At 47.7% G+C, this 17,335-nt stretch overlaps 1 protein-coding gene across 3 annotated transcripts in view; it reads left to right on the forward strand.

Annotated features, from left to right (window-relative positions):
* PGAP4 (post-GPI attachment to proteins GalNAc transferase 4) overlaps positions 1-13,555 on the forward strand; it is a 53,404-nt gene extending 39,849 nt beyond the window's left edge. For 2 of the 3 annotated variants that reach the window (XM_077251093.1, XM_077251095.1), the window contains one exon: positions 11,115-13,555. In XM_077251093.1, the coding sequence (XP_077107208.1) occupies positions 11,200-12,432 (1,233 nt within the window). In that variant the 5' untranslated portion in view covers positions 11,115-11,199 and the 3' untranslated portion in view covers positions 12,433-13,555. Of the gene's footprint in view, positions 1-10,534; positions 10,670-11,114 lie in introns of those variants that run through there. The other variant, XM_077251096.1, reaches the window with a different exon arrangement.
* The last annotated feature ends 3,780 nt before the right edge of the window (positions 13,556-17,335 follow it).

Consider the following 17,335-nt stretch of genomic DNA (forward strand, 5'->3'; position numbering starts at 1 on the left):
CAGATCACGAAAAATGGAGACACTTCGGGTATCGGAAAATGGCACTTTTTTTTTTTTTTTTTTTTTTAAAGCAAAGTTTTGAATTTTTTTTACCACTTGGATAAAAAATAACCTAGACATGTTAGGTATCCATGAACTCGTAATGACCTAGAGAATCATAATAGCAGGTTAGTTTTAGCATTTAGTGAACCTAGCAAAAAAGCCAAACAAAAAACAAGTGTGGGATTGCACTTTTTTTGCAATTTCACCACACTTGGAATTTTTTTCCCGTTTTCTAGTAAAAGACAGGGTAAAACCAATGGTGTCGTTCAAAAGTACAACTCGTCCCGCAAAAAATAAGCCCTCACGTGACCATATTGACGGAAAAATAAAAAAGTTATGGCTCTGGGAAGGAGGGAAGTGAAAAACGAAAACGCAAAAACGAAAAAGGGCCGCGACTTGAAGGGGTTAAGAGTTGGTTTGTTTACTGCCTATGTACCTCCATTCTGTTAACACTCCTACATAGGCTGGAGACTGTGTGTGTGTGTTTGTGTTTACCAGCTTAGTAAAGAGGGTGTGACACCTTTTCATTACTAAGCCTAGGGCTTGGTATCAATGACAGCTGCTGGCAAAAAACCCTAATCCCATTAATCTATTGCATCAGAATTAAAAAGGTAGTGTTGAATCAAGAAATTACAGTACATCAGAATTATTTTTATTTTTTTTTAATAGCTTTATTTAGCTCAAAAAGCCTTCCTCGCTGTACAAAAACCAAGAGATGCAGAAACCTTGCAGAAATTTCTGCAAGTAAATACTCAATGTGCGCACATAGCCTAAGGGTCTTTGGAAATGATGACACAATCATATTGATAAAAATATATATAATTATATTTTACAAATTTTCAATTTTTCTTTTCACGACAAAAGTATTTAAAAGACTGCCCAAGTTTAGTATCGCCATAATCGTGCTGATGAGACTATACTATACATATAAGGGGTGTGGGTGCCATCATATTATGTAGAAGAGGCTATGGAGGTCATCAAGCTACATTTAAGGGGCAGTAGAGCCATCATACTATATATATATATATATATATATATATATATATATATATATATATATATATATATATATATATATATACTAGCTATTGAACCCGTTCTACGCCCGGGTGGCGAGCATTTATATTGGTATATGGTCACCATCCTGTCATGTGCTGCTCCATCCTGCGTCCCCATCCTGTCATGTGCTGCTCCATCCTGCGTCCCCATCCTGTCATGTGCTCCTCCATCCTGCGGCCCCATCCTGTCATGTGCTGCTCCATCCTGCGCCCCCATCCTGTCATGTGCTCCTCCATCCTGCGCCCCCATCCTGTCATGTGCTCCTCCATCCTGCGCCCCCATCCTGTCATGTGCTGCTCAATCCTTCGTCCCCATCCTGTCATGTGCTCCCATCCTGCGCCCCCATCCTGTCATATGCTGCTCCATCCTACACCCCCATCCTGTCATGTGTGTGCCCCCATTCTGTCATGTGCTGCTCCCATCCTGTCATGTGCTGCTCCCATCCTGCGCCCCATCCTGTCATGTGCTCCCATCCTGCACCCCCATCCTGTCATGTGCTGCTCCCATCGTGCGCAATCATTCTGTCATGTGCTGCTCCCATCCCGCGCCCCCATTCTGCCTGTTCCTGTTTCCATTCTGCCATATGTTGCTCCCATCTTTCTCTCTCCGGCTCTACTGCCCGAGTGCAGCTGTGCTGAGTGCGGGCGGCTGTGCTGAGTGCGGGCGGCTGTGCGTGGCTCTGCTGACTGCGGGCGGCTGTGCGTGGCTCTGCTGACTGCGGGCGGCTGTGCGTGGCTCTGCTGACTGCGGGCGGCTGTGCGTGGCTCTGCTGACTGCGGGCGGCTGTGCGTGGCTCTGCTGACTGCGGGCGGCTGTGCGTGGCTCTGCTGACTGCGGGCGGCTGTGCGTGGCTCTGCTGACTGCGGGCGGCTGTGCGTGGCTCTGCTGACTGCGGGCGGCTGTGCGTGGCTCTGCTGACTGCGGGCGGCTGTGCGTGGCTCTGCTGACTGCGGGCGGCTGTGCGTGGCTCTGCTGACTGCGGGCGGCTGTGCGTGGCTCTGCTGACTGCGGGCGGCTGTGCGTGGCTCTGCTGACTGCGGGCGGCTGTGCGTGGCTCTGCTGACTGCGGGCGGCTGTGCGTGGCTCTGCTGACTGCGGGCGGCTGTGCGTGGCTCTGCTGACTGCGGGCGGCTGTGCGTGGCTCTGCTGACTGCGGGCGGCTGTGCGTGGCTCTGCTGACTGCGGGCGGCTGTGCGTGGCTCTGCTGACTGCGGGCGGCTGTGCGTGGCTCTGCTGACTGCGGGCGGCTGTGCGTGGCTCTGCTGACTGCGGGCGGCTGTGCGTGGCTCTGCTGACTGCGGGCGGCTGTGCGTGGCTCTGCTGACTGCGGGCGGCTGTGCGTGGCTCTGCTGACTGCGGGCGGCTGTGCGTGGCTCTGCTGACTGCGGGCGGCTGTGCGTGGCTCTGCTGACTGCGGGCGGCTGTGCGTGGCTCTGCTGACTGCGGGCGGCTGTGCGTGGCTCTGCTGACTGCGGGCGGCTGTGCGTGGCTCTGCTGACTGCGGGCGGCTGTGCGTGGCTCTGCTGACTGCGGGCGGCTGTGCGTGGCTCTGCTGACTGCGGGCGGCTGTGCGTGGCTCTGCTGACTGCGGGCGGCTGTGCGTGGCTCTGCTGACTGCGGGCGGCTGTGCGTGGCTCTGCTGACTGCGGGCGGCTGTGCGTGGCTCTGCTGACTGCGGGCGGCTGTGCGTGGCTCTGCTGACTGCGGGCGGCTGTGCGTGGCTCTGCTGACTGCGGGCGGCTGTGCGTGGCTCTGCTGACTGCGGGCGGCTGTGCGTGGCTCTGCTGACTGCGGGCGGCTGTGCGTGGCTCTGCTGACTGCGGGCGGCTGTGCGTGGCTCTGCTGACTGCGGGCGGCTGTGCGTGGCTCTGCTGACTGCGGGCGGCTGTGCGTGGCTCTGCTGACTGCGGGCGGCTGTGCGTGGCTCTGCTGACTGCGGGCGGCTGTGCGTGGCTCTGCTGACTGCGGGCGGCTGTGCGTGGCTCTGCTGACTGCGGGCGGCTGTGCGTGGCTCTGCTGACTGCGGGCGGCTGTGCGTGGCTCTGCTGACTGCGGGCGGCTGTGCGTGGCTCTGCTGACTGCGGGCGGCTGTGCGTGGCTCTGCTGACTGCGGGCGGCTGTGCGTGGCTCTGCTGACTGCGGGCGGCTGTGCGTGGCTCTGCTGACTGCGGGGGGCTGTGCGTGGCTCTGCTGACTGCGGGGGGCTGTGCGTGGCTCTGCTGACTGCGGGGGGCTGTGCGTGGCTCTGCTGACTGCGGGGGGCTGTGCGTGGCTCTGCTGACTGCGGGGGGCTGTGCGTGGCTCTGCTGACTGCGGGGGGCTGTGCGTGGCTCTGCTGACTGCGGGGGGCTGTGCGTGGCTCTGCTGACTGCGGGGGGGCTGTGCGTGGCTCTGCTGACTGCGGGCGGCTGTGCGTGGCTGTGCTGGGGGCCTGAGCAGGCGGGGACACCGGCGCGCTGTGGGGGTCAGGTGCCGGGGTCGCCGCTAGCTCAGGCCCCCGGCACTTGCTATATTTACCTGTCCTCCCGTTCCACTGCTGCGCGCCGGTCTGTCTTCCGGGTCCTGTCCTCTGGCTGTGACTGTTCAGTCAGAGGGCGGCGCGCATTAAGCGCGTCATCGTGCCCTCTGAACTGAACGTCTCAGGCAGAGGATGTGGAGGACGGAGGCTCGCGCGCAGCGGTGGAACGGAGGACAGGTAAATATACTCACCCTCCTGGCTCCGTGGCTCGTCCCCGCTTCTCCGTTGGAGATCGCGGTGTGCGTTCAGTGCTTACGCATACCGCGATCTCCTGGGAGCGTCACTCTGTGGGGTCCAGACTGCGCCGGCGCTTGCGCTTGCGCAGTCTATAAAGGCTTCGGACAGAGTGACGCTCCCAGCGTTATATTATAGATATATATATATATATATATATATATATATATATATATATATATATATATATATATATATATATATATATATATATATAGGTGCCATAATAAGGGGCGAGTGGGTGCCATAATATAATGTATAAGGTGGTGTCGGGCCATCAAACAGTATATAGGGAGCTGTGGGGACCATAATATATTGTAGAAGGCAGTGTGGGGGCCATCATACAGTATATATGGGGCTACAGGGGCCATTATACAGGATATAGTGAGCTATGGGGACCATCATACAGTGCATTTGGAGCTGTGGGGACCATCATACAGTGCATAGAGAGCTGTGATCACCATCATACAGTGCATAGAGAGCAGTGGTCACCATCATACAGTGCATAGAGAGCTGTGATCACCATCATACAGTGCATAGAGAGCAGTGGTCACCATCATACAGTGCATAGAGAGCAGTGGTCACCATCATACAGTGCATAGAGAGCAGTGGTCACCATCATACAGTGCATAGAGAGCAGTGGTCACCATCATACAGTGCATAGAGAGCAGTGGTCACCATCATACAGTGCATAGAGAGCTGTGATCACCATCATACAGTGCATAGAGAGCTGTGGTCACCATCATACAGTGCATAGAGAGCTGTGATCACCATCATACAGTGCGTAGAGAGCTGTGGTCACCATCATACAGTGCGTAGAGAGCTGTGATCACCATCATACAGTGCATAGAGAGCTGTGGGGACCATCATACAGTGCATAGAGAGCTGTGGGGACCATCATGCAGTGTGTAGGGAGCTGTGATCAACGTCATACAGTGCATAGGGAGCTGTGATCACCATCATACAGTGCATAGAGAGCAGTGGTCACCATCATACAGTGCATAGAGAGCTGTGATCACCATCATACAGTGCATAGAGAGCTGTGATCACCATCATACAGTGCATAGAGAGCTGTGATCACCATCATACAGTGCATAGAGAGCTGTGATCACCATCATACAGTGCATAGAGAGCTGTGATCACCATCATACAGTGCATAGAGAGCTGTGATCACCATCATACAGTGCGTAGAGCTGTGATCACCATCATACAGTGCATAGAGAGCTGTGATCACCATCATACAGTGCATAGAGAGCTGTGGGGACCATCATGCAGTGTGTAGGGAGCTGTGGGGACCATCATGCAGTGTGTAGGGAGCTGTGATCAACGTCATACAGTGCATAGAGAGCTGTGATCACCATCATACAGTGCATAGAGAGCTGTGATCACCATCATACAGTGCATAGAGAGCTGTGGGGACCATCATGCAGTGTGTAGGGAGCTGTGGGGACCATCATGCAGTGCATAGGGAGCTTTTTTGATGAGTTTACAGTGCATAGGGAGGGGTGGGGCTATCCTGGAGCTATGGGGGCTATCATACAGTATAGAGGGGGCTTGTGGGGCATTCAGGATATTATTTCCTTTAAATGGGTGAATTATTTGTTTTGACTGTGGATTTCAGGGGGCATTGTTACTGTTGGGGAGGGGCATTGTTACTTAAAGGGGATAATCAAGGGTATTTGTTGCTTGGAGGGGACACTTCGGGTATTATAACTTTCAAAAGAGCATGCTAGGTAGCACATTGGGAGCTTTCCTACTTTCTATGAGACGTTATTATTTTTATAGGCCCCCTCTGTGGCACATTGTCGTTGTAGCATTAATTTGTGGAGGGGTAATCATAGTAATGACATAATAGTTGACGTATTGGGGTCACTGCTCCACACCGAAGAGCAGGCAGCATGGGGAGGTTGGGCAGGTTGGGAATAGATGAGGATGGTGCTGGAAATGTGAGAAGTCAAGTGTTTTTGCTGTAACCTGTGCAGTCGAGTTCTGACTGGAAGAAGTTGTCATGTCGGTCTGGACCAAATGGAAAAGACAAGAAAAGAAAATGACTCCATCAGAAAGAATGTGCGCTGTAAGCCCATATACTGTATATATCTGTACTGTAATCTCCGTAATATGGTTGGCAGGACTGGTATCTGCCACTATATGGTCACAGTGTGGCGATTAATATCTGTCTTTTCAATAGCATTTTTTCTTCTTTTTTTATTTAGCAACAGCTTAATGCATTTCAGTCATGCAGTGGTAGGTGTATGGCGGTATTATTGGTCTTTGTACAGTATGTGTTATGTAGCGGCAATGGTCATATTATAATATGTACTGTATTCACTGTAGTGGTGATGGTAGAGGGCATTGTGTAGAGTATTTTGGCCTTGTGTAGTAGTAATTTTATTAATATTGGTCTTTGTATTGTGTATTTTAGCTTAGCAATAGCAACAGTGGTATACTGTAATTATATCTTAGGATCCTCAGTTAAGTGGCAGGGAGGTTGTATGGGAAACACGTACTTTGGGGCTTGGGTCCCTGATCTTTTAGGACCCTAGCAACGCCCCTGGGGTATTCTATGTTACCACTTAGGCCGGGGCCACACTAGAGAGGAATACGGACGAGCGAGAGGCGCAAAAACAACGCATTGCACATGGACCAATGTTTCTCTAGGGGCAGCTTCCATCAGTTGTATATTTCTCGGCCGTATTTTACGGGCTGAGGAAATCGCAGCATGCTGCGTTTGTCAGCGTATTGTGTTAAAAAAAAAAAAAAAAAAGCCGGATACGTTTTTTTTCCAAAATTCGCCGGATTGTGCCTGACGGCAAAAAGCCTGATGTGTGAAAGGGGCCTTAAAGGTTCCCAACCACTCCTGGAGACTGCTGGCTTTTGGAGAGCTGTTCTAAGTCTTGCATTTGTTGGAGTTGAACTTCTGCAACAAGGTTCTAGTCAATGTATGTCTCTCTGACTTCCCCTTATGGGATCTATTGCGTGTTCCCTCTGACCCAAAAAACCCTTAAAGGGAACCTGTCGCCCCGTTTTTTCAATATGAGGTAAAAATAGTGTTCAATAGGGCCTGAGCTGTGCTGGACAATAGTGCCTTTATTATCCCGATTCCCAACCTTTGCTGCCAAAATACCTTAGTAAAGTCGCCGTTTTCGGCTGTCAATCATGCAGGTCTGGTCAAAAGGGCGTGGTGAAATGGCTGTTTCTCCCCCACCTCTTGCTTTTCTTCCCGGCGTTGGCGTAGTGTTTTGCGCATGCCCAACAGCGGACTGCACTGCGCAACGGCAAAAAGAGCACGATCTGTGCTATTCAGAGGTTTATCGTGGGGGCGGCCATCTTCCTGAGGCTGCGATTGTGCAGATGGAGTGCTTTGCTTCCCGGGGCTTCAGGAAAATGGCCGCGGGATGCCGCGCGTGCGCAGATGGAGATCGCGGCGGCCATTTTCCTGAAGCCGAGTTCGCATCTTTTTTTGCCGTTGCGCAGTGCATTCGGCTCTTGCGCATGTGCAAAACACTACGCCAACGCCGGGAAGAAAAGCAAGAGGTGGGGGAGAAACAGCCATTTCACCACGCCCTTTTGCCCAGACCTGCGTGATTGACAGCCGAAAACGGCGACTTTACTAAGGTATTTTGGCAGCAAAGGTGGGGAATCGGGATAATAAAGGCACTATTGTCCAGCACAGCTCAGGCCCTATTGAACACTATTTTTACCTCCTATTGAAAAAACGGGGTGACAGGTTCCCTTTAAGCTCTCCCTTATACGGCATCGCCTGTAAGTCATGTTGTTGGAACTTACCAAATCCCCTAGACTCTAAATGACTGATTCGGTGAGATTACTGTCTTCCAATGAAAGGAGAAGCTTGATGGCTTGAACCATGGGGCTGTCACACATTACATAACGAAGTGGCATTGCTCTTCGTTTCAGTCTTCTGCATCCTTACTACATAGGTATTCTCCACATATTTTTTTTAATGTGTGCATTATCTGGAGTTCTCCTTTTCATTAATAGTGCTTGCAGTTCACTCAATTTCACTACTTTTAACATCGCTTTCGCTCCTTTGTCATTGCGGGTTTTCACCTCCACTGTCTTTTTTTTTTTTTTTACCTTTTCATTCCATTTTTTCTCTTTGTGTGCTCTTTCCACTCCCAAGTAATGTCTGGGACACCAAAAGATGACATACCAGGCTTCCCTTCAGTGACGTCTTAGGATGTCATGATGATCATACCTTCTGAACTAGTATAACAGTATATCTTGATGGGGGGGAGGGGAACGCTAGATGCAGATTTGGTTTTGGTGCAAAGATTAGAGGAGGCTCCAGAACACCTTAAGGTACCGTTACACTAAAAGACTTACCAACGATCACCACCAGCGATACGACCTGGCCGTGATCGTTGGTAAGTCGTTGTGTGGTCGCTGGGGAGCTGTCACACAGACGGCTCTCTCCAGCGACCAACGATCAGGGGAACGACTTCGGCATCGTTGAAACTGTCTTCAACGATGCCGAAGTCCCCCTGCAGCACCCGGGTAACCAGGGTAAACATCGGGTTACTAAGTCCAGGGCCGCGCTTAGTAACCCGATATTTACCCTGGTTACCATTGTAAAAGTTAAAAAAAAAAAAAAACACTACATACTCACCTTCTGATGTCTGTCACGTCCCCCACCGGCGTCCACAGGGTTACGCACTGCTGCTCAGAGCTTCCTGCACTGAATGTGTCAGCGCCGGCAGTAAAGCAGAGCACAGCGGTGACGTCACCGCTGTGCTCTGCTTTATGGCCAGCGCTGACAGTCAGTGCAGGAAGTTCTCGGCAGCAGCGCGTAAACCTGTGGACGCCGGGGGACGTGACAGACATCAGAAGGTGAGTATGTAGTTTTTTTTTTTAACTTTTACAATGGTAACCAGGGTAAATATCGGGTTACTAAGTGCGGCCCTGCGCTTAGTAACCCGATATTTACCCTGGTTACAAGTGAACACATCGCTGGATCGGCGTCACACACGTCGATCCAGCGATGACAGCGGGTGATCTGACGACGAAATAAAGTTCTGGACTTCTAGCTCCAACCAGCGATATCACAGTGGGATCCAGATCGCTGCTGCGTGTCAAACACAACGAGATCGCTATCCAGGACGCTGCAACGTCACGGATCGTCGTCGTTCTCGCTGCAAAGTCGCTTAGTGTGAAGGTACCTTTAGAGAGTTGTTCCCCAAAAAACTAATTATCACCTATGTATTTGAGAATATAGGAGATCTGTCCCATTGCTTGGGATCTGACCCTTGGGGTTACCAGCGATCCCAAGGTCATGGCTATAGAACCCTGAGAATGGGGCTCTGCAGCCCTCTCTTGAATGAGGCATTGCTGCAAATGCTTTGCCTCCACTCCATTTATTGTGTAAGGAAGTGGTGGAAAAAGCCAATCACCATACCTTCTTTTTTTTTTCTGGCAGCCCCATTAACAATGAGTGGAACATAGGCTGACCATGGTTACCTCTTCTCCATTCAATAGAGGGCTGCAGAGCCCGGATTACTGGTAGTCCATGCAGTTGGCCATTTTTTTTTTTTTTAATAATAACTTTTAAAGACAACCTATTGGCATGTTTTTGTAATGGTGCAGTAAAACTGATTACATTGATGCCTTATGGTGAAAGCCCATGAACCACAAGTGGTTCTTCTGTAACCACCATATGAAGTTTTCTGCTAATGCGCTTTTGATGCACAGGGGCCGGACTATGCGCTGGTTCTTCTCCTCCTTCTCTGTGATTCCCATCCAGCCTTTGAATGACCTGCCGCCTCTGTATGAAATTTCATACTGTCATTCATAGACCGGCAAGCGGAGGGGGCAGAGCGTTACAGACAAGGAGGAGAAGACCCAGCTCCTGTGCGCCCAAATCTCATTGGAAGAAAACTTCTCTTTACTGATTATAGAAGAACTAAGGTGTCAATCCGTGTTACAGCACTAATATGGCCACGTCTGTAGTTTACATTGCAAAATCCTGCTGACAGGTTGTCTTTTTACTATAGACAGTGGAAGACCATGAAATGAAAACCAGGTTTGGGCTCATTTCTAGGTTTGAATCCAGGTAATCAGTCACAATCTCTTCCAGGAAGGGTGGTGTCATGAGTGGCACCTCCGCTATCGGAAATGAAGCTGCATTGTACTCAATAATCCTAGATGCTGTCTGACAAATGCTTTTGCAATAGCCAAGAACCCAATTATCTATGGTGAGAAAAGAAACAAAATATTGCATTATACATATTGAGAGAGGTATTAAAGGGCTTGTCCGGTCTAAACTGAAAAGTCTTTTGAACCCTCCAAGCACACGCACTGTGCTCTGCGGGGACTCAGTTTGCATATCGCGTACCTGTACCACTGTTCCCAGGGCAGAGAACATCAAATCTTCACATGCGCTGGGAGGATTCAAAAGTCTGCAGTCACACAGAGCGACTGCAGACTTTTTAATTTAGACTGGAAAACCCCTTTTAAAAAGAGTCTTGGAATTTGTGTTCTTGATCCCTTCTAATTTTGTATGTAAGGTGGTACAAATTTATTAAAGTACTTATTGACCGCTGTTTTCCCCAATTTCCAGCTTCGGTCTTCTTCTGGCCCATGTGACCTGAAATCGGACCGGCTGGCTTACATGGGATTGTGCGGTGCAAAACTTGCTTTCTCAATGTAAGTCTATGGAGCCTTGCTTTTGGGTCTCATAGGCTTATGCTGGTAACGATGGACCGCTCCATGCAGTGTGAGTCGGCAAAGCTGAGGGTGATGTTGGCCAGAAGGGGACCGCAGCCATGCGAGGTACCGGAGAAGACATCATTTGGGAAGCACGTATGTACACTTTACACTACATTACATGCATAAATATGTGTATTAAGTAGTGATGAGCGAATATACCGGTACTCGTTACTCGAGATTTTCCGAGCACGCTCGGGGGAGGTCCTCCGAGTATTTTTTAGTGCTCGGAGATTTAGTTTTCCTCACCTCAGCTGAATGATTTACATCTGTTAGCCAGCTTGATTACATGTGGGGATTCCCTAGCAACCAGGCAACCCCCACATGTACTTATGCTGGCTAACAGATGTAAATAATTCAGCTGCGGCGATGAAAACTAAATCTCCGAGCACTAAAAAATACTCTGAGGTCACCCGAACGTGCTTGAGAAACTCGAGTAACGTGTATATTCGCTCATCACTAGTATTAAGCTAACTTTTTTTTTTCTTTTTTTTACTTAGACGATATCTTTTAAATTTAATTATTATTTATTTTTTTACAGGGATGCTTTGAAAATTAAAAACATAATGGCCTGGAGAATGTGATGGATTCTGAGACATGATCGTCAAAGAGAGGCGGTCTAATGAATGTTGGAGGGATCTGCAACCAACATCATGCGTTTGTTTGCGGTGATCAGGGCTCCTTTTTTCCACCTCTCATTCCTCTACGTCTGTACTCTACTTCTGGCCATTTTCTGGTTCCGCAGCTTTTTGTATTCGCCCTTGTTTTCTCGCAAACTCTATCTCCAACAGTTGAGTCAAGATTTCTTACAGCAAAACTTGAAGGATGGGACTAATGCCCTGAAACATTTTCATCGGATTCTATCTACAGAATCCAGTAACCTTTCTATGTCTTGCAACCACAGACCCATGGAGAGCATGAAGGCTTCACATACAGGCACTGGCACACCCCTTGCCATTACTATCATTACGACCCGACGCCGGCCTGAATATCACTACCTTCTGCAAGTTGCAATAGGATTTCTAGATCGGCTAAATGACTGTGGCACAGATTGTTCTGGCTTTAAGCTTTTAGTTTGCAATGTTGACCCTCAGCCCAATATACACACTGATGCCTGTCTTCTCTCCCAACTTTTGCCAGTGGTCGCACGCTACCTGAATACACATGTTGCTGAAGCCCCCAACCGTTTTGAGCAGGAGAAGCAAGATTATGCTTACTGCCTGTCTCAGTCACTGGAGCTCTATGCTCCAGAATATGTGTTACTGGTTGAGGATGATGCTGTCCCACTCGCGGATATTTTCAGTGCCTTCTTCCAGTTGGTACAAGTGCGTTTTCCTAAGGAACCTCTAGGGGGAGGTCTTTATGCAAAACTATATCATCCAGAAAGATTACAGGGTTACCTGAACCCCGAACCTATGCGTATTGTGGAATGGATTGGCCTTGGGGTATTTGGGGGTTTAGTACTTACCTGGCTCTACACAATTATTTTTTACCGGTCGCGGTTTAGCTGGTGTGTGTTTGTGGCCTTGACTATTTATACCATGCTGTTGGCAGAGCTTGCAGGTAGGCATTATCTTTTGGAACTGCGCAGGATGTCGCCAGCTCTTTATAACGTAGTGCCTGCCACCGAGTGCTGCACTCCAGCCATGCTGTTCTCTGAAGCCTCTGCCCGGAGGACACTGGACTATCTGAAGGAATTACAATGTAAACCGGGTTATGCCAAGGACATTGCTCTCTACAAGGAACTTAAGAAAAGAAAGGAGCGGGCATGGGCAATAGAGCCCAACCTAGTAAAACATGTGGGAATGTTCTCTTCTGTTAGAGGATGGTATGAGGGAGAAGAACCTAAGCTGCTGTGATTGTGGAAGCAATCGCTCAAATGCCAAAAATGTGCTCTTAAAAGATAACTGGGCTACCTGTATGTGTAAGTGATCTACCAAAATAGGACAAGTAGTGCAACATTTGTTTCCATCATTGGGATGTTAGTGATGACAAAATTGTGGCTATCACTTGCAACGTGACTTATGTTCATTAGTCAATGAAGAGCAATACACCTACCCGCTTCTGTCTCCTACTGTTGAATCTTGACGTGAGTAGGAAGCTTCTTTGTGATGCTGCTTCCTGTGTTTTATTGAGATTTTTTTGTGATCTACCAAGTAATAAGTATTTGTGAAGTGTAGAGGTAATTACACATGGTTTTCTAAATATTTTAAAAATATAAATCTTAAAATTGTGACTTGCATTTATACCAGCTTTGCACATCCAGAGGCTGACTTTTTTCCCATTCTTCATTGCAGACTAGTTCTAGCTCAATGAGCTTAGATGGAGAGCAATTTTCAAGTCTTGCCACAGATTCTCTATAGGACTTAGGTCTGGACTTTGACTGGCCCATTCACACACATGAATATGCTTTTCCCTAAACCATTCCATTGTCTCTCTTTCAGTAGGTTTAGTGTTGTTGTCCTGCTGGAAGGTAAACCTATGCCCCCAGTGTCTAATTTTTTGCAGCCTCTAACATGTTTTCCTCCACGGTTTACCTGTATTTAGCTCCATCCATCTTCCCTTCAATGCTGCCCCCGCTGAAGAAAAGCATCCCCACTGCCACCACGTTTGACAGTGAGAATGGTGTTTTAAGGGTGATGTGCAGTGTTTGTTTTCCACCACACAGATCGTTTTGCATTTACTGCAGCTCAAAAAGTTCAACTTTTTTCATCTGACCAGAGCACCTTCTTCCACATGCTTGCTGTGTCTCATACATAGCTTTTTGTTCAAACTGAAAACAAAACTTCTTATGACTTGCTTTCTTCTTGACCACTCTTCCATAAAGGTGTGATAGTTGTCATATGTACAATTTATTCCACCTGAGCAGGAATAACTCCTCCAGAGTGACCATGAGCCTCTTGGCTGTGTTTCAAATTAGTGCTCTCCTTGCATGAGATGTCAATTTATTTAGGTGGACCCCTTCCATTTTTTTTTTTTTAAATCAGATATTTTTTATTAAAGTTTTCAGAACATAACAGAATTTTTTCCAAAATACCCCACAGTCTTTTCCCATTCCCAACAACTCCCCCCCCCCAACCCTGGTCCAATGATAAAATATATCACAAGAAAAATACAGACATAGATAAGGCACATATCCCAAGGCACCAGTCATGGAGTACAACTAAATCACTTTCAGGGTGATATAAACATGGTATCACGAGAATAAACTTACAGACGGTAAGCCTGGAACATTCAACCATCCTGCCCAAATTTTCTCAAACACTGCCGGTCTACCCCGTTTAAGATAAATGGCCTTCTCTCTGCATAGTATGAGGTTTAGCTTATTTACATACTCCTTCCTCGTGGGAACTTTATCTGAGATCCAGTGATATGCTATTAATTTTCTAGCAGTAAAAAGCATTCTGGCAACAGCTATTTGTGAATGATCATCTCTTCCCGCCTCCTCAACATATCCAAGCACACAGACAATAGGATCTCTGGGAATATCCTGCTCTGTGGCCATATATATTAAGTTGAGAACCATAATCCAGAATATTTGTATACAGGGACACGTCCAGAACATATGTAGGATATCTGCATTATCGAGCGTACACTTGGGACATTTTGAATTTGGCCTTAGACCTAAATCAAACAGCCACTTAGGAGTCCTATAAACCCTATAAAGGATATATAGTTGAGACAGACGGTTAGGCTCACTGAGAGACAACTTAGGGATCATTTGCATTATTGACTCCCATTGATCTACCGAAATCCCCCCCACTTGATGTTCCCATTTCGCCAATGCAGTCATCGGGTGACCTAATAGCGCCCTCGAGAGGAGCTCCCCGTACACGAATGAAATTAGTCCCCTTGTAGATGCCTGTAAACCGAGCCTATTAATAACAGTATCATGATGTATAATAATAGGGTGTATATGAGTCTGCATTATATAAGCGTGTCTTACTTGTAAATACTGATAAAACATAGAATGCTGAAGTGAGAACTCCCTTCGTAAGTCCTCAAATGATTTAAAGACACCCCCATCTATCAGCTGTGAGAGCCACCAGATACCCACTCGTCGCCATTGCGCAAACCCCTTCAGTGTCCTCAATTGCGGCAGATATGGATTATCCCATATAGGGGTATACCTTGTGAACCCAGTAATTCCCCTTAAACTTTTAATTTTACCCCACACTTTGACCATAAGCATTACCGTCGGAAATTTAGACACCCACGGTTTAAATTTATTTGCCTCTAACTTAGACAATAGGGGACCCCGACCCCCGAGAAACTGAAGAATCCCTCGACCTCCCCCTATTTCCACAGATGTGTCCTCCACTCTACTTGCCAGATGTTGACACTGGGAAGATAAAAAATATAGCCAAGGGTTAGGCAATGCCAACCCTCCTTCCTCCTTACTCCTTTGTAAGTGCTCTAACTTAATTCTCGCACCCTTTTTCAACCATATAAGTTCCCTAAACAGTGCATTAATTTTAAAGAACCTATTTTGGGGAAGCCAAATTGGGGAGTTATGAAGAACATATAAAAGCTGAGGCATAATCACCATTTTCAACAGGTTCACTCTCCCAACTATTGACAAATGTAACTTAGCCCAGGCCTTAATCTTCTGTTTAATCCTAGCCACAAGTGGGGAAAGATTTAAGTGTTCATAAGCTAATATGTTGTTTGATATATTAATACCCAGGTATTTAAAACATGACACTACTGGCACCTGTGGAGCTCTAACCACAGTTGGGTCTAATGGTAAAATAGCAGACTTTTCCCAATTTATGGCCAAACCCGATATAGCCCCAAACGCAGCAAAAAGTGACATTACGCCATTGAGCGATTCGTCAGAGTCAGCCAAAAACAGGAGAATGTCATCGGCGTAGAGAGCCACTTTCTCCTCTAATGTCCCGTATCTAAACCCTTCAATTTCTGGGCTAAGCCTTATCCTTGAAGCCAAAGGCTCCACCGCCAGGGCGAAAAGCAGCGGAGACAGAGGACAACCTTGCCTCGTACCCCTATACAGATTGAAGGACTCAGACAGCAGTCCATTTGCTCGTATTCTTGCTGACGGTTCTGAGTACAAAAGCTTAATCCAACCAATAAAGCCTGGACCAAAACCCATGCACTGAAGCGTAGCAAACAGGTATTTCCATTCCACGCTGTCAAACGCCTTAGCGGCATCAAGGGACAGAACTGCCCTCCTCCCCACATTGTCTGCCCCCACTTGCATATTGAGATATAGTCTTCTAACATTTAGGGCCGTTGACTTATGAGGCATGAATCCCGTCTGATCCGAGTGTATTAGAGATTCCACGACTTTTGAAAGACGAATGGCCAACACCTTTGCTAATAGCTTAATATCTACTGTCAGAAGGGAAATTGGTCTATACGAGGCCGGGAGGGTAGGATCCCTATCTTTTTTTGGTAAGACAGTAATAATAGCTTCCCGCATAGAAGGCGGAAGGACCCCAAGCCCGAGGCTATCATTAAGTGTAGTCAATAATATTGGGAGTAGAACCGACTTATATTTTTTATAGACCTCCACTGGTATGCCATCCACCCCCGGTGATTTGTTATTAGAAATAGTGTTCAGAGCCTCTTCAAGCTCATCTAAACCCAAAGGTTCATCTAACAAAGCTCTATCCGCATCAGAAAGTTGCGGGAGCCTGGCGGCTTCTAAAAAGTCCGCAAGCTCTTCCGTGGAAGCCCCAAAATGAGAGGAATACAAGTTAGTGTAAAAGGCCCTCAAAATCCTTAGAATTCCCGGTGAATCCGTAATAAGTGTCCCATCCCCACCACTGAGCCCAGGTATGAACGAGGACCCTTTTTGTGCTGACGTTATAACCGAGAGTAGGTGCCCCACACTCTCTGCACTTTCAAAGAATTGGGTTGATTGGAACATACGTTTCTGCGCGGCCGCCTCTAGAGTCATTTTGGTCACTCGTGACTGAGCATCCCTAAGTCTCCTCTGTGTGTTAGGGGTGACCTGCATTGAGAAAGCCCCCTCTGCAGCCTCCAACTCCTGAAGTACAAGTTTAGATTTTTGTCTTGAACTAGACTTAATCTTTGAAATCTCGCGAATAAACATACCACGCAAGTATGCCTTCAGAGTCTCCCACACCACCAGACTAGAGGCTGAGTTCTCATTAAACTGAAGGAATTCCTGTAATTCCGAGGTGAACATATCTGTCTTATCCACTAGCTGCAACCAAAATGGATTTAAGCGCCACAAAGGCCTACCCCGTGACGCCACGTCATCCCCCTTGATCACAATGGACAGGGGTGAATGGTCCGACACTGTCCTTGGCAAATATTCAACATTTTTAATTTTCCCCAGCATAAGACCATCCCCCAAGGCCAGATCGATACGAGATAGAGAAGTAAAAGTAGGAGAAAAACATGAATACTGATACACCTCGGGATTCCTGCATCTCCACAGATCAGTTAAAGCTAGTTCTCGCAGGAGCGCCCCAAATGGTGTGCAATTACCTTCCGGTTTTATAGGTGCGTGATTACCTCTATCCCAATGGGCATCTAAAATGTTATTGAAATCACCCACCACTAAATATGGGACCCCTGGAAAACCTCTCAAAATAGTAAGAATTTGATATATGATCTTACTACTATATGGCGGAGGAATATATAAAGATATGAGTGTCATTGTAACTGCAGACAAGGTACAACATAAAATAACAAACCGCCCCTCTTCGTCCACCACCACCTGATTACATGAAAACTGAGCACCCCGTCCAATTAGTATACTAACCCCTC

This window comes from Ranitomeya variabilis, chromosome 4, assembly GCF_051348905.1.
Source record: "Ranitomeya variabilis isolate aRanVar5 chromosome 4, aRanVar5.hap1, whole genome shotgun sequence".
NCBI lineage: Eukaryota > Metazoa > Chordata > Amphibia > Anura > Dendrobatidae > Ranitomeya > Ranitomeya variabilis.